This window comes from Odocoileus virginianus, chromosome 17 (genome assembly GCF_023699985.2).
Source record: "Odocoileus virginianus isolate 20LAN1187 ecotype Illinois chromosome 17, Ovbor_1.2, whole genome shotgun sequence".
Classification (NCBI taxonomy): Eukaryota; Metazoa; Chordata; class Mammalia; order Artiodactyla; family Cervidae; genus Odocoileus; species Odocoileus virginianus.
In genome coordinates, this window is record NC_069690.1 from 11774328 (window position 1) to 11792405 (window position 18078).

At 35.3% G+C, this 18078-nt stretch overlaps 1 protein-coding gene across 1 annotated transcript in view; it reads left to right on the plus strand.

Moving 5' to 3' along the window:
• Positions 1–18078, plus strand: part of USP32 (ubiquitin specific peptidase 32) — a 192070-nt gene that overhangs the window by 152251 nt on the left and 21741 nt on the right. Inside the window, exons 14-25 of the mRNA XM_020875914.2 lie at positions 788–963; positions 1616–1756; positions 5978–6095; positions 9601–9755; positions 10839–10920; positions 11953–12027; positions 12516–12654; positions 13268–13373; positions 14947–15120; positions 15478–15652; positions 16167–16318; positions 17216–17327. Coding sequence (XP_020731573.2) covers positions 788–963; positions 1616–1756; positions 5978–6095; positions 9601–9755; positions 10839–10920; positions 11953–12027; positions 12516–12654; positions 13268–13373; positions 14947–15120; positions 15478–15652; positions 16167–16318; positions 17216–17327 — 1605 coding nt within the window. The remainder of the gene's footprint in view (positions 1–787; positions 964–1615; positions 1757–5977; positions 6096–9600; positions 9756–10838; positions 10921–11952; positions 12028–12515; positions 12655–13267; positions 13374–14946; positions 15121–15477; positions 15653–16166; positions 16319–17215; positions 17328–18078) is intronic.

Here is an 18078-nt window from a genome sequence, read left to right on the forward strand (position 1 = left end):
TCCGATGTCATTGCAGAGGTCACCCAGCAGTCCTGAAGCGCCGTCTTTGGTCAGCTTCTCGCTGCTTCTCGACCCTCCTCAGGTCCTGTTGGTACATGCTCGCTCTGCACACAGCTCAGCTCTGTGCTGTCCACATGCTGAGCAGCACCGCAAGTAGGTTACCAGTGGTTGATGAAGAGAATATTTACCACGATTAACATGTGGTTGAGAGTTGAAATACCTTAAGATACCATTCAGGTTCACAGCGCTTAAGTCATTATCAATCATTTTCCTGTATATATTTTTCTGTTGTAACATCCATGCCTTCCTTTCAAATAGATTTATTGGGGAACAGTTTCTTCTGTCCTAGCATTCTCCATTCTCCTGTTGGCATTCTTGTTTTAGCTCCTGCTCTTTGTTTTAGAGACTTGTTATCACCCTTATCTACTAAGAACCTTTGCGGGCAAAAGAGAATTAAGGAAAGATATGGGAGAGTCCAGCTACTTGGCCATATTTCTTTCTTTCTTATCAGAGGACATAGAATTCTTGTGAATTATTAGATATTCTAGGAGTCTGGCCAAATGTTCATTTGATAATAGCTTTTAAAACTTTTATTCTACCTAGTGTTATTCTAGGTATTTTCCAAAAAGAAATACCTGTGTGTCTTCTACACAATTACAGAATCTAACACTGTACTGACATGTCCACAGAATAATAGCATTAACCTAATGCATGGACTTTGAGTTCGTATCTTAGAGACTATTTTATGTTTAGTAAAACAGATTTTCCATCTTCTTGGTCCTTACAGGCTTGCTGTATTCTGCCACACCAGGAACAGATATGTGCTTTGCTCGACAACATAACACTTCTGACAATAACAATCAGTGTTTACTAGGAGCCAATGGGAATATTTTGTTGCACCTCAATCCTCAGAAACCAGGGGCTATTGATAACCAGCCACTAGTTACTCAAGAACCAGTAAAGGTAAGTAATTGGACATCTCTTTCAAGTTGCTAATAAATTTCATTCTGGAAATTTCAGCACAAAGGAAATGTTTGTGATTGATTTTATTAACCTATTGTAGATAGAAATGTTTCTGTGAGAGTATTTTATGACTTACTACTTATATAGCCTCAGTTTAGTGATCTTTGGAAATGTTATTTTTCTTACTTAGAACAGCTACTATGAAAATGTAGTTTCACATGTATGTGAAAAAAGTTTTTTTAAAAAATGACAATACTTTTTACTGTTGGAAAGAAGTCTGTGAAATCTATCCTTAATATTTTTCAAATGTTTCAGTGATTTTCTTTCAAATAATTTACCTTGAGTTTCCTTTCTTAAATAGTTTATTTTGAAAGTTCAAAATGAAAACCTTTTAGAAAATTCTTTTTTTTTTCTAGTAAAGTGAAACTGAGTAGTGACATGTGTTTATTTTCCTGTGTCTAGGTTTTGTTAAAACACAAGAGACTAATTTTAAAAATACATTGGGGGAATTCCCTGACAATCCAGTGGTTAGGACTCCGAGCTTTCACTGCTGTGGGCCTGGGTTCCATCCCTGGTCAGGAAACTAAGATCCCACAAGCCAAGAGGTGGGGCCAAAAAAAAAAGTCAACATTTACATTCCATTCTTTCTAAGGCTACATCATTAACACTAGAAGGAGGACGATTAAAACGAACCCCACAACTGATCCATGGAAGAGATTATGAGATGGTCCCAGAACCTGTATGGAGAGCACTTTATCATTGGTATGGAGCAAACCTGGCCCTACCTAGACCTGTAAGTACAGCCAATATTGCCTTATATAAGAAACATTTATAATAGGGTCTTCTATTAATTCACTATATGGACCTTACTATCCACAAATTAGTACTTAACCATGATAGAGCATTCAATACCTGTTCAAATTAGTTGAATAAATTTTAGGTTCTTTTATTTTCATTCATTCACTTACTCATACATTTATTGAGCACTGTACCTAGGTACTAACCACAAAATGATATTCCTTTGGGAATGGGCAACTTGTATAAAATGGAGGACATAATCACTGGACTAAATAGAGTCAAGGAATTATGAGGCTAGGCAATTAAATAAGTCATCCACATAAACACAGACATTAAGATAATGCAGAACTTAGACTGGAGCAGAAGTCTGAGAGTCAGTGCCAAGAAGTTCAGTGAAAAAAGAGAAGTGGTACAGATATTATTTCTAAAACTGTTATTCCCCTTAGCCACACAGACATCCACTTAGCTGTTCTGGATTTTTGTGGTTTGTCTTTCTGAAGGAGGGACATAACAAGATCATAATAGATAATAGTAAGAATTCAAAGCTGGTGAATTCTGATTGTGACCATTAATAGAATGAGTCATTTAGAGCATAAGTAAAATGCTGTGAAGTAATTTAAAGGGCTTGGAGTGTGTAATATCAAAATATTAGTTAACTCTATAGCATCATTTATTTTGCTTATACAGTAAACAGCAGTATTCATTGCCTTGAATATTCTTTGCATTATTGGTGCAGCAAAATACTTTTATAAGATTCTTTTGCTATATCACAAAACACTCTCCCTTATATAATGTCCAAACTAGAACTTTTTTATATCAGGAAGGTTTTACATAGATAAGATATAGTAAGTTAGATCACTTCCAAAAAGAGTAAAACTCTGCTGTATATCCATAGTCTATAATTTTAATAATGATTTTGTTATTAATAATTATGTTTACAAAAATTATGTTTAAATCTTAATCAGGAATTTAGGGTATGTGTTTGTTGGCTCCAAAAGGTTTTTACTATATTTGTCAACAGAACTCCTAGGTAGTTACATGTAAATATGAATATACATAGATATATATGCATACATATTCTTTATTTATTGGGGTTTGGGGTAGTCCTTGAAATAATCACTTAATTTCTGGGACTTCCCTGCTCTGTCTAAAATTCTGTATCTGTAAGAGAATCATTGTGATAATGGTAGATGTTTGATGGATAGATGGATAGACAGATGCAGTTTGATATTTTAGAGTCTGCCTGGATTCACATTCAGTTCAGTTCCGTTCAGTCGCTCAGTAGTGTCCAACTCTTTGCTACCCCATGGACTGCAGCACACCAGGCTTCCCTGTCCTTCACCAGCTCCTGGAGCTTACTCAAACTCATGTTCATCAAGTCGGTGATGCCAGCTAACCATCTCATCCTCTGTCGTCCCTTCTCCTCCTGCCTTCCAATCTTTTCCAGCATCAGGGTCTTTTCCAGTGAGTCAGTTCTTTGCATCAGGTGGCTTCAGGACTGATTTCCTTTAGGATTTATTGGCTTGATATCCTTGCAGTCCAAGGGACTCTCAAGAGTCTTCTCCAACACCACAGTTCAAAAGCATCAATGTTTTCATCTCTAAATCTTAGTTTCCTCATCTGTAAAATGGAGTTAACAGTGGTATCTACCTCATTAGGCTTGTTTTGATAAGTAAATAATGCATATGATTAGCACAGCATCTGAGTTATAGTAATGGTCAGTAGCAAATTTTGCCTGTTGCTGCTGTCATCATCATCATAATTATTAAATGAGTTTTTTCAAAACCTCACAAAAGGTCATGCTTTTTAACATTGATATCAGATAAATATTAGTTAAGCTACCATTTTACTACATTAAAGCTTCATTTGCTGGTTTGACAGTATTTTTTCACCTCTAAATATGATGATTTGCCTGATTTCAGGAAAAATTGCTGTAAAAACATTTAAAGTATGGTGTTCCATGTTAAAGAACACTAAGTTCTTTAGTGTCAGCAAGGTTAAAAATAAATACTTTCATCAACATGTTTACATAAATCACACCATTTTTTTAAAAAATAACTTTAATTCTTGTGAACAAGCTCAATAACAAATTGAGCATTGTAAAAAAATACAAAGAAAATAAAAACCATATCCTACTCCTTAAGTATTTACTATTTTATTTTTTTTAGAAGTAATTACTGTTAACGTTTCAATGTACGTCTTCCCAAACATTCCTGTGCCTATTATATACAAATATGTATAAATAATTTTATGAAATTGAATCATATTATGCTTGCCATCTTATAGTCTATTTTCAATCTAAGATAGATGTTATTGATATCTTTCGAGGTTAATAACTCATAATTTATTAGCCAATCACCATGGATGGACATTTAGTTTGCATCCAGATTTTCGTTGTTTAAAACAATTTTCTGGTGAATATTCTCTTCTCCAATGTGTGGTGATCTCTTTAACATCAATTCCTACAAATGGAATTGCATTTATTGTTATCCAATTGTAGTTCAGTTAGTTCATAAACAAGAATAATTAAAATGTAAATAAATATGTATATATGTTTGATTATGCATGAATGTGTAAGAATTTGTTGATCTGTAATTTGCTCACAAAATCACTTATCTTGGAAAGTAAGCTACACATTATAAAAGTTACTTCATTATCAGTTCAGATTCTGCCAAAAGTATGTTTTCTGTGTAGCCTGATAACTACGGGTACAGAATTTTTTTTTTTTTTTTATCTTTCCCCAAATCACAGTTAAACTGAAATCCTGGCTTTGTAGCTCTCAGTGACTCTCTAGAAGAAATAGAGACTTTTGTTTTTCTCCAGTGGTCTTACTGTTGGGGAGAGCTCCTTTTACTGCTTATTATTTAAATAGTAGTTGATAAAGCTTACAGTGGAGCTTTTGTAGTATACTATAGCATATCAGAACATGCAGAATACTTTAAAGAAATAGTCCTAAAGGTTTGGTTTGTATCGTTTTTATCTGGCTCTTCACTGCCCCCTCTTGATATTAAAAAATGCTTTGTTGCAGAATACGTTGATTTCTAAAGCAAAAGAAAATGAAAGCCCAGTTACTTGAGGGTGTTAAAGATTCTGTAAGATTTTACGTGTTAGAGAGTTTGGAGACTTCCCTGGGGGCCACGTGGTGGAGAGTCCACCTGCCAGCGCAGAGGACATGGGCTCAATCCCCAGTCCAGGAACACCCCACATGCCACTGATGCTATAGGTCCGTGTGCCACACCACTGAGCCTGCATTGTGGAGCCCATGAGGGCTGTTTCAACCATGTGACCTTCATTTTAGTACATCCAATTTAGTTTTTTTAATCATAGACAAAAAAATATGGCAACAGTCCAGTTAAAGAAAATATAGATAGTAAATTTTTACATGGAAACATTTTTGTTCTCACTATTAATACAAGAAATAAAATTTAAAGTACATTTAAAATATTCTTGGTGGGAGGGGGGTTCAGGATGGGGAACACATGTAAATCCATGGCTGATTCATGTCAGTGTATGGCAAAAACCACTACAATATTGTAAAGTAATTAGCCTCCAACTAATAAAAATAAAATATTCTTTATATGTATTAAAGAAATTAAAGTCATGTCCAGTGATAAGGTTTTGTGAAAGTAATACATTCATACATTTCTAGGAATATTGTAAATTGCTGCATTTTGGGTGGCAGTGTAACTTAATGTAGTTAATGACATGAATGCTTTTGTGCTCAGTGATTTTAGTCTTGTCCAACTTTCATGACCTTGTGGACTATAGCCCTCCAGTCTTCTCTGTCCTTGGGACTCCCCAGGCAAGATTGATGAATAATCCTGTGCTTTTTTACTTGTGATTCCATTCCTAAGAATTTGTCCTCTAAAAGAACATCATTTTTCTATATGAGATATGTAAAAGTGAAAAGAGTTATTGTGTGAGAGTACTAGAATTGTAGATAATATTTAAGATTTTTTCCCCTTAATATTGATGTTACTTGCTTTTAAATGGAGTGGGAGAAAATACCCACCAGGAATCCTAATCCTGGAAAATGGACTTAGATGCAGGAGCCTGAGGGCCTATAAACCCATGTCATATAAACTGATGACTTTCTGAAATATAGGCAGTGAACCTTTTGAACATTTCAGTTTGGAAATAAATCTCAGAAATTAGGTAAAAAATGGCAGGTTTTATTTCATTTATAGTGATCACTTCGTATCTTTTAAAACAACAGGTGATCAAAAATAGCAAGACAGAAATCCCAGAACTGGAATTGTTTCCTCGCTATCTTCTCTTCCTGAGACAGCAGCCTGCCACTCGGACACAGCAGTCTAACATCTGGGTGAATATGGGTATGATGAGCCTGAGAGTGTTTCCTCAGCATTTACCAAGAGGTAACTTAAGAATGCAGCAAGAATACCGTGCATTTCCTTGAAAAAAATTAAAATGAAAACCAATTTGCTCCAAGTCTGGTGCCACTATAATAATACACATTTTCATCTGTTTTCATACAGAATCAGAAAATCTCTTATGGGCCTTAGATCTACGGTCATGCGCAAGACTAGCTGGGGTAGAGGCAAAGTCCCAGCAGCAAACTGCAAAGGGTTGTTTCCTTTTCTGGCTTGCAAACATAACAAAGATAATAAGCAGAAATGAATTTTACACACTTTGTTTCTTTGAGAACAAGCCATTGTAAATTATGTGCTTGACCTCAGAGTCTGCCAGCCAGTGACTGTTCTTTTCAACTCCACTCAGATTGCTAAGAAGTAATTTCTTCGGCAATATCCTCTTCTTGTGTGTGTGTTTTGAGTTTTTTGTTTTGGGGGGTTTTTGTAACAAAACATGATATATTTCTCATGCTAGGCCCAAGGAGCCTTAATAACAGATAATACAAAGGAGAAGATCTGTTTTTGAGAATGAAAGTGACACATTTTCTTCAAAAACATCAAGCCTATCAAAATGATGTATAAATAAGTTTTCATTTTAATGTAATAGATGCAAAAAGTTCCCTTTTGATTTCTCTCTGAGGTTAAGTTTTACCGATGGGCCGGGCTTGCTCTATGCTTTTGCCTTACAAATATTTGAAATAGTTCTTCAGCAAAAATAATGAGTTCATCCATTTACACAAAATCTCAAACTGTGTTAACAATGCCATAATGTTATTACAATTACTGTAACTTACTATGCAAAAGCCACCTATGAACCCAAACCAACCCTGTAAGTATCATCCCTCCTTTGAAATTAGTTTGAAATTAGTAGGATTAGTTTTATGTCATCGTTAAAGATTATATTCAGATAATATATCGAAATTCTTACATGTGCTGTTTGGTAAGAATTATACCAAAGCAGTGCCCTCAAGCTTTGTCTTTAGGTAATACATTATAATAAAAAAACAGTGAAATAAGAATCTCTCTGAAACACTCTTGATTTAATTTTCCATTGAATAATATCAATAGTATTTGCCTTTCTTTCATGGCACCCATAGTACCTATCTTTTTCAATTCTCTTTGAAAGATTACATGAGAGGCAAGATGTGTTGTTGCGCTTTTAGTAAGTATTCTTTATAACTCTTGTGCTGATCCTAGATTTTTGCTGCTTCTGTAAATTCCACTAGATTTGTTGGTGCTATTCAAAAGTATGAAATTATGTATAATAAGTGGCTGCCTGCTTAATGAGCTATGCTACAAAAACTGTCTAGAATTCAAATAAATTTCTTATGGCTTAGGACAATAGAAATTGACTTGGACACTAGCAAATGCTTCTGAATCCTCAAACTGTATAGTCATTATGCTCCAAATTTGTTCTTAATTTGAAATTTTATTTCTTACTAATTAGTTGTGAAATCAATCATTAATCATTTTGAAGTTTATAAAAAATATGCTTTCTTGCTGTAATCTTATAACTAATCCTCTGATGTGTATTTAGAGAAATTTGCCCTTTTGTTTTCTTCTAGGATTATCCTTTTCTTGCTGATAGTAAATGATTTGCTTTGCTAGAGTTTAAGAGTTAATCATAGTTGGGTTTTGTTCTCCATACATAGTTTTCATCTTTCTTTCTAATGTATCACAGCTGTGTACTGGGCTCTTTTATTCCTTTTGGGCTTCCCTGGTTGCTCAGACAGTAAAGAATCTGCCTGCAATGCAGGAAACCTGGACTCAGTCCCTGGGTTGGGAAGATCCCCTGGAGGAGGGCATGGCAACCCACTCCAGTATGCTTGTCTGGAGAATCCCCATGGACAGAGGAGCCTGGCAGGGTTACAGTCCATGGGATCAGAGTTGGACACGACTGAGTGGTTAAGCACACAATTTATTCCTTTTGAAGTGACAGGTTTCCAAACCTTGCTACAGTTAGCAATGACTTAATAGTAGCCTTTTTAACAGACAAAGCTACAGAAGTCATTGTTAAATGATTTTTCAGCCTATTTTAGGTGAGTTGATTCTTGGAAGCTCTGAAAAGTAGATGATGCCAGTGCTTTTCTCCTCTGTTTAGTAAGTAAAGACTCAAAGCACATTGGAGAAGGCAATGGCACCCCACTCCAGTACTCTTGCCTGGAAAATCCCATGGACGGAAGAGCCTCGTAGGCTGCAGTCCATGGGGTCTCGAAGAGTCAGACACGACTGAGTGACTTCACTTTCACTTTTCACTTCCATGCATTGGGGAAGGAAGTGGCAACCCACTCCAGTGTTCTTTCCTGGAGAATCCCAGGGAGGGCGGAGCCTGGTGGGCTGCTGTCTATGGGGTCGCACAGAGTTGGACACGACTGAAGCGACTTAGCAGCAGCAGCAGCAGCAAAGCACATTTAGGGAGGAAGAAAAGCCAAGTCACCATTGAATGGATAGAAAATTACCTGGAGTGTATAATTGTGCCCTTGATAAATTATATTGATACATTGAGTGTATTTTTGGTTTGGGTTGTTCAGTGAACTAAATGTAACCTCCCATAGGCCAAGATGACCATTTCAAGCTACAGCTTTTGTCTAAATTTTTGGCTGAATAGTTACCCATGGTTTAGCAGATGGTTTTAGCAACCATTATGTTTTTGATTTCCATAATTTCTTCTCATTTTATCCCCTTTTTCTTTTGAAGTATATGGTTAAACTTGATACATTTTCCTTTAGTGTTTACTCTTTCCCTTTAGTGCCTCTTTTTGTTTGCACTTTGAGCCCTTCAAGAATTCAAGGTCATGTCTACTGTCCTCTTACTGTGTAGACATGCCTTATGGTTTCCCCGTAGTACCTTTCAATAGGGCAGTTTCTTTTTTGTCATGGGACGTTTCTTGGCTTACTTTAAAGCTCTGTTGGCCATGTAATATCTGTGCCTCCTTAGAATTCTAAGTAAAAGTTTCTTAAGTAATTATGCCACAGTGGGCCAGGTAATTGGGCCACTTAATGAGAGTGAGGGATTAGCAATTCAAAGACAGTTTATTTTAAGAAAGTAGATCAGGTGAATCCAATTATCCTTCTGTGGCGTTCAAATCCAGTCCCATTTCCCAGTGTAAGACTCCTCCCCATTCTTTAACACTGAGTTTTGATTTTGCTATTGAGTATGACCCAGCTGAGGGCCAAGAAATCAGTGCCCTGATTTGCCACTCTTCTTGGATTCTAGATGCTGCCAATTATTTGCGTGTCTGATTTTGTTGTTCTTCCTTTCAAAGTTAAGGCTTACTGTAAGATGCTTAGGTCTCCTGTCTTCATTTTTAAACTTATTAAAATTTCTTAATTTATAAAATTATTAAATCTGTAATTCTTATTTCCTTCATTATTATTTCCTAAAATAGTATGGTCCCCATTACTAAAAGTGGTGCTTTCTTTTTTTTTAACATCTGCCTTTTTCCTTACTGTGATTACTATGACCATAGGAAATGTCCCTTCTCCAAATGCACCATTAAAGCGGGTCTTAGCCTATACAGGCTGTTTTAGTCGAATGCAGACCATCAAGGAAATTCATGAATATCTGTCTCAGAGGCTGCGCATCAAAGAGGAAGATATGCGCCTGTGGCTATACAACAGTGAGGTAAGAGACATGTCAGTCAAGGAAAGTCCTCCTTGTTAGATCCATGTTTCATAAGTATGGAGGTTTTGTCTACATTAATTGTACATGGACAGTACAATCTTATAAAAATTATTATAAAGTAACAGCAACTATATCTTTTTAACAAATAGTTTATTTTGGATTTGTCTTTTAAGTTATACACAAATTAAAAAAAAAATTCAAACAATACAAAAGTATGTGGTGGAAATTCTTCCCATCCTCTGACCTCTGTCTTCCATTCTTCTTAGAGGCAGTGCTTTTAATTATTTATGTATTCTTCCTAACACATGCAGAATGTTTTCATTTTACTCTGAAATTGGATGGTAAGTAGTTTTAACCAGCTCTTTATCCCTTAGTTCCTTCTTTCTTACATTCTCCTTTGGTCACCATTGATAACTGAGAAGCAGTATAGTAAAGAAAGTGGAGAGCACAGCTCCTGGAGCCTCACTGCCAAGAATTAGGTCCTGACTATCACCTGTTAGTTAACTAACCAAGGACAAGTCCCTTAACTCTCTGTCACAGTTTTTCCATGAGTAAATGGGGAAAATAATAGTATTTCCCTTAGGATAGTAGTAAGAATTAGATGAGTTAATTTTCCAAGCACTTTAGACAGGGTGAGTGTCAACAAAATGTATAATTCTGTTGCATGGCATTTGGTTTTACATTTTCATTTCCTAGTTAATGATCAAATTCCATCTTGAATACAAGCACATTTACTCAATTTAGAATATACTTACTATATACTAATCAAACCTTCTTTTCTGTAAGCTGTTTAGAAAATCTAAATCTCAGTGAATTTTGGTTTGTGTGATCAGTCTTTCCTGGTCTCTCCAAAATCAGATACAACTTTTTTTTAGAAACATAAAATAAGTGTTTACAGAGTATACATTGTCTTTCTCTCATTTTGCCACCAAAATTATAAGTACTTTTGAATAACTATAATATGCTAAATGTCTGTACATGAGTTATGTACCTTCAAGGAATTTTTTAAATTGTGATTCATTTTTATTTCAGCATTTGTTTCAAAGTTAGTAATTAACAAAACATTTCCTCTTCCATATACAGAATTACCTCACTCTTCTGGATGATGAGGATCACAGATTGGAATATTTGAAAATCCAGGATGAGCAGCACCTGGTAATTGAAGGTACAAGATGGAAGCATACCTCTGTATTAGATTTTAGGGGAAGAATGAAAGATTTAATTACTCACTGATAGTCTACTTCATGGGGCTTCCCAGGTGGTGCAGTTTAAAGAATCCACCTGCCAATGCAGGAGATGCAGGTTCAATCCCTGGGTCGGGAAGATCCCCTGGAGTAGGAAATGGTAACCTGCTCCTACTTTGTTCTTGCCTGAAAAATTCCGTGATGTTGCAGAGTTGAAGATGACTGAGGGACTGGGCATGACAAACCTACTTTATAGTTTCTTCCAGCTGGCGTTTGATCACTGTATTCTTCATAGTAGAGAAAACCCGTTAAACCTTGATGTAATCCTTTTGTAATGGAATACTATTTAGATTGCTTCAGGAGGAAAAACATGTCTACATTCATTATCTGGCAAGGGTGGAAACAGTTGTAAAAACAAGTGAATTCAGTTTTAAGTTTATAGTTTACTAAAATTTTCAAGCTCCCTCCTTGAGTTTGAATGAGGAGATTAACATTCTTGCATTGTTGGTGATACCGGTTTTTCAGTAGTCCTCAACACTGATCAACAGAGCTTAGCTTGAGTAAGCATTCACTTACACACTGGCATGCACACGTCACTGAAAACGTAGTGTGTCTTTTCTCAAGACTCATGAAACAGTCCTAGCTGCCTTTGTATTAAAAGGCATAGATTACTCTGGCAGTTTCACAATTTAAGAAAGAATTGTAAAAAAGAAAAAAGAAAGAATTGTGATAGTTCCGAGTGTTTTAGGCTTAAGAATTTTAATTCCTTCTATAGAAGGTTGAGTATAATTTTACTTCAGGTATGCCATTGAGGGATTAGCTTACCAATTAATTCTAATCACTGACTATAGAGCCCCCTATCTAAAGAATTGGAATGGTTTCAGAGCCAATTAAAAAAAAATTTTTTTTTTCAGTTTCTGGTTTAGAAATAAGTCTTTGTTTTTAAACAGAACACTTGAGTGGGTGTGATTTGATTGGATAAGAGATTAACACATTATTGTCTGTCTTTCTAGTTCGAAACAAAGATATGAGTTGGCCTGAAGAAATGTCCTTTATAGCAAACAGTAGTAAAATAGATAGACACAAGGGTAAGTTTCCACTGTATTTATTTTTAAACAGATGATCTTAAAATTATTCTTTTATGTTTTCTTCTCTCAACTGTTGAAGTGTTAACAACTTGTAGCTTTCTAGCTCAAAAGTGATTAGGCCCCCTCTTATTTTTCTTTTTCCTGAAGCATCACATTTCTTTCTAACCTTGCAATTAAATAATTTATTCATTTTAAAAGATACAATTCTAGGAGAGAATTGTTTGAACTCTAAAAAACCATCAGAGCAATTGAAGAGAATCATTTCTACTTCTAGAGTACAAATGAGCATAGATTAATAGATTATCGTGATTGCCAGTGAGGCTTCATGAAAAACTTCTACTTTAACATTGCAAGACCCAATAGAAAATTATTATCTCCGTTTAACTGATTAGAAAAATTATAAAAATCATTGCATTGAATACAAATAACTGTTTGGTGTATGACATCTTGCTGCAGCTAGGCTTCTGTTCTCATATTGTTTGTTCCAGTTCCGACAGAAAAGGGGGCCACAGGTCTGAGTAACCTGGGAAATACATGCTTCATGAATTCAAGCATCCAGTGTGTTAGTAACACGCAGCCACTGACACAGTATTTTATCTCAGGGAGACATCTTTATGAACTCAACAGGTAATCTTCCTTGAGTCACTGACTCTTAACTTTTGTAATTTTGATATGAACCCAATATTACCTAAATCTGTTCCTTATTCACCCTGAGGGAGAAAAGTCTTCATCTTATTTGCCCTGTTAAGCATGAAGTAAGCTTCCCTAGTAGCTCAGTGTTAAAGAATCCGCCTGCCAGTACATGATACATAGGTTGGTAAAGAATCCGCCTGCCAATGCAGGAGACATGGGTTCAATCCCTGGGTCAGGAAGAGCCCCTGGAAAAGGAAATGGCAACCCACTCCTGTATTCTTACCTGAAGAATTCCATGACAGAGGAGCCTGGCAGGCTATAGTCCACAGGGTTGCGAAGAGTCTGACACGACTGAAGCAACTAAACGACAAGGACCAAATGTTGCTTCTCTCGTTTTGAAAATGTATTTTGATGTGAGAAGACAGATACTGGGCATTTCTATGTTCACATGATTGTGATTTATAAGAATCATTAAGCACATGGCTGATTCATGTCAATGTATGACAAAAACCACTACAATATTGTAAAGTAATTAGCCTCCAACTAATAAAAATAAATGAAAAAAAAAAGAATCATTAAGCAGTACATTTTCCTCTCAAACTTGTAGGACAAATCCCATTGGTATGAAGGGGCATATGGCTAAATGCTATGGGGATTTAGTACAGGAACTTTGGAGTGGAACTCAGAAGAATGTCGCCCCATTAAAGCTTCGGGTAAGCGTGTTAAAATAATATAAAGGTCTTAAGTCTTAAGCAGCTGTTAAGTAATTTTCTTTGTTTTTTATATTCATCTTTTAATTTTAGCTTAATGTTTTTGGGTCTTTCATAAGACATAAACTTTTACTTGTTCGAACATAAGCAAAATACTCTTATAGACATAGTAGATAGAAAAAGTTCAGAAGTACAGTCTAAATTTGGAAATTTCATTCATTTTACTAGTTTATCAGATATTTTACTTGTATATACAGTAAACTTTTCTTTATTCAACCTTCACTATTAGCAGTATTCTAACTGCAAGGTAGCCTTGAGTCTAATTAATGATACTCAGTACATTTTTAACATTACTAAGATGATTAGTTCTATCTGTAGAACGAAAAAAAAAGGAGCAGAAAGAAAAAATGTAATTAATGAATACAAATTTTACATTAATATTATTATAGTGAATTTTAGTAAAGTTTGAATTATTTTTTATCTCTATTTAAAAGTAAGTTGAAAACTTCCCTGGTGGTCCAGTGGCTTATTAGACTCCTTGCTTCCAATGCAGGGGCCCTGGGTTTGATCCCTGGTCAGGGAACTAGATCCCACATGTTGCAGTGAAGATCGATCTGTGTACTACAGCTAAGACCTGGTGAAGCCAAATAAATAAATAATTTTTTTAAAGGCAAGGCAAAAGCTTTTTAGGTTAAAAATTAATAATCATAGTAGCTAAAAATTTGACTACTTATCACTTACCAGCCACTATCTGATTATTTTATGTGTACTTTACTCATTTAATCTTCTAAATGGCCCCATAATATAAAGCAGTGTTATTATCCCCATTTTATGGCTCAGGAAACTAAGGCTTATAGCAGTTAAGTAGCCTATCCAAGGTTGCAAGCTAGTTAGTAAGTCCTCACAGTTGAACACTGGGCTATTCTGCCTCTAATAATAAAAGTTAGGATACAACACCAGAAAAGCTAACTGTAAAAGAAAACAGGCAATCTTCCAATGTGACCAAATGCTATTTTAATGTTTTCATCTTATATCTTAAATAGCATCTATGTATCTGAAGAACTGTTTGCCTATATGATACTAAACCAGGACACATGACTGGCCATAATACTTTTTTTAGTGGGCTGGGGGTGCATCATTTGATACGAAGATTAGAAAGATTTCCTGATTATCCAAAATATATTTGCTGAAATAGACTAAGTACTATATTGTTTGGGCTTCCCTGGTAGCTCAGCTGGTAAAGAATCCGTCTGCAGTGCAGGAGACCCCAGTTTGATTCCTGGGTCAGGAAGATCTGCTAGAGAAGGGATAGGCTCCCCACTCCAGTATTCTTGGACTTCCTTGGTGGCTCAGCTGGTAAAGAATCCACCTGCAGTGAGGGAGACCTGGGTTCGATCCCTGGGTTGGGAAGATCCCCTGGAGAAGGGAATGACTGCCCACTCCAGTATTCTGGCCTGGAGAATTCCATGGACTGTATAGTTTACTTATTCTCATGTCTCTGATTGAATTATGGGTATGGTCATTCTAAATTTTATGGGATAGCAAATAATGAGTTTGATTCCTTTTACATTTATAGTGGACCATAGCAAAATATGCTCCCAGGTTTAATGGGTTCCAGCAACAAGACTCCCAAGAACTTCTGGCTTTTCTCTTGGATGGTCTGCATGAAGATCTCAACCGAGTCCATGAAAAGCCATATGTGGAACTGAAGGACAGTGATGGCAGACCAGACTGGGAAGTAGCTGCAGAGGTTTGTCAGTTTTGAGTTTCTAATGTAAGCACAGATAAAATATTCTGGCCCCAAATAAGTTTTGCACAACTTAAATGCTAACTAAACTGTTCTGTGATCAGAATTTTACTGTGAAAATGAAGGAATTTTATAATTTTCTGATTATTTCTTGTGCCATAATCCCAAAACAGAGTATCTTTAATGAACATAGAAAAATGTTTCCTTTTCACGTCACACATTTTGAAGGAAAAGTTAAGGATTATATTCCTGACATTAAATGTAATATATTTAACAATTGCCTTGAATTTTTGGAGAAAAGCTTATCTTTTGAATTTGGAGGGGATAAAAAAAATTCTCTATAATCTTTTTTCTTGCTAGGCCTGGGATAATCATCTAAGGAGAAATAGATCAATTGTTGTGGATTTGTTCCATGGGCAGCTAAGGTCTCAAGTCAAATGCAAGACATGTGGGCATATAAGTGTCCGATTTGACCCTTTCAATTTTTTGTCTTTGCCACTACCAATGGACAGTTACATGCACTTAGAAATAACAGGTAGGTCACAAAGTTCTGAAACATTATTTAATTGCTTTGTCTTTTATCTTGTATTCAGTCAGCTTGAATTTGTAAGTTTAGTCATTTGTTTATAGTTCGTTCTCATAAAGACTGGTAGTCAGCATGTTATAGTTTTTTAAAAAATTTTACTGGAGTATAATTGATTTACAATGTCCTATAATGGTTACAGTCTGGTTTCAGGCATGATGTGAGGTTTGAAAGACTTGAACATGGGTCCATTTTTGTGCTCATTGAGTTCTTTTAATTTTAAATGTACCAGAAGCTCTCTTGAAAAATCTTGCAAAGCCACTCACACTTTATCAGGTGAACATACAAAAATAATGATTTCACTTAATATTATTTTAAACACCATCTGTTGTGTACATATAAAATAAAAATTCTAGACTGAAATGTTTACTAGTTCCAAGTCTCATACACACACAAACACACACACAGATATAAAGCTTTCAGTGAAACCGGAATTTTACTAATAAAAATCTTTTCTCTTCACTAGTTATTAAGCTGGATGGTACTACCCCTGTACGATATGGACTAAGACTGAATATGGATGAAAAGTACACAGGTTTAAAAAAACAACTGAGCGATCTCTGTGGACTTAAATCAGAACAAATCCTTCTTGCTGAAGTACATGGTTCCAACATAAAGGTGATATTAACTATTCTCTCTGGGAAACCCTTGATTCTTTAAAAAATCACAGTTTTCTCAAGTAATTTTTGTGTTAAATGACCAAGGGAGATAATAAAACACAACAGAAATGGGAAAAAAATTGTAAAGCTTTTATTCTAAAAGAAACTAAGAGTTTTCCACCAGAATAAAATAATAAAATAATGGTGATATTTTTAAAGAAGAAAAACATGTAAGCCCAGAGCTACCTATATGGAGTGATCTAGCTATCAGTACAGTCTAAATTTACCCCAAGGACCGCCGTTGCTTTGGTTTACATCTCTTATGTGTTACTACTGTTCCTAGAATTCTTAAAGTATTTTATGTATTTATGAATGTGTGTTTTTAGTACTTATTTATAAATATATATACCTGGCCTTTTAACACACTAAGAGGATAAAAACAAAGTGACGCAAATCACTTCTTCCTCCATACCAGCTAGAGAAAGAAGCAATTCAATAAATATGTTGCCCTATAAAAAAAAAAAAAAAAAATATGTTCCCCTAAATTGAGTTCCTACCATTGGTATTACTTATATTCATCTTCGGGATTTCTAAACAAACTCCCACCTCCTTAACATTTTTTTCATATGTAATGCAGAGGTGAGATCTCTAGGGATTTGGGGTTTAGATTCTTGAAATGAAGGAAAAACTTAAGTCACTTATACACATCATACTTCCTTCCTATGAAAGGGGATAATGGTTTCATCGGTAAGGTTAGTTTTCATTCAGACATCTTTTAGTTATTTTAGAAAATTTATTCAGACATCTTGTTTGCTTTACTGATAAAAGGATCTAAGACATTTGCTTCAAATATATCAGAGATGATTCTCCATTTTATCTGAAACATCTCCCCCTTCTCTTGCTCCTTTTTTTGTAGAATTTCCCTCAGGACAACCAGAAAGTACGGCTCTCAGTGAGTGGATTTTTGTGTGCATTTGAAATTCCCATCCCTGGATCTCCAATTTCAGCTTCTAGTCCAATACAGACAGGTAAGAGAGAACTGGAGCTCTTTCTCATGATTTTAGCTTTGAATAATAGTCTAAGGGTTGTTATTCTTTTTCGGCTTTTGTGTAGGCTAAAAATATTAGAGCAAAAAAAAAAAAAAATTACAGCAAAAGAATTTTGGAGCCTGCAGGAAACCTTAGTGATCATCTTAAATTCTTCATTTTATTGATGAGGAACCTAAAATTCAGAGAACCTAAGTTGGATAGGTAGTTCTTAGCTAAATCTACCACTGAAATTCAGATCTTTTAACTCTCTTATCTAATACTAACATAGCAACAGATGGTATGAGAGAAATGTGCTTTAGAAAACAGAATAGTGAAGTTGACTAAAAAAGAAATTTGTTTATACTCTGATATTTATATGGTCACTCATATAATTTAATATGGTCATCCAGTGAGTCTTCTTGGCCATCGTCTCTTCTTTTTATTGTTGATAATTAGATTCATTTCCCAGCTATCGAAGGCTTCAGAGAGAAGGGGGCTCCTCTCGTTGGTGCTCAGTAGATAGTACTGATGGTGGGTTGGTGGATGATTTATTACTGCTTTTTTGCTTGTATCATTTATACCACTGCCCTGTAGAACTCTCTGCAATGATGAAAACTTTCTTTACTCTTTGCCATCCAATAGAGTATCCAATACTCTATTACACCAACTGTTTAGCACTTGAACTGTGGCTAGTAAAACTAAGAAAATGCATTTGTAATTTAAAAAGCAACCTCTTTAAAAAAAAAAAAAA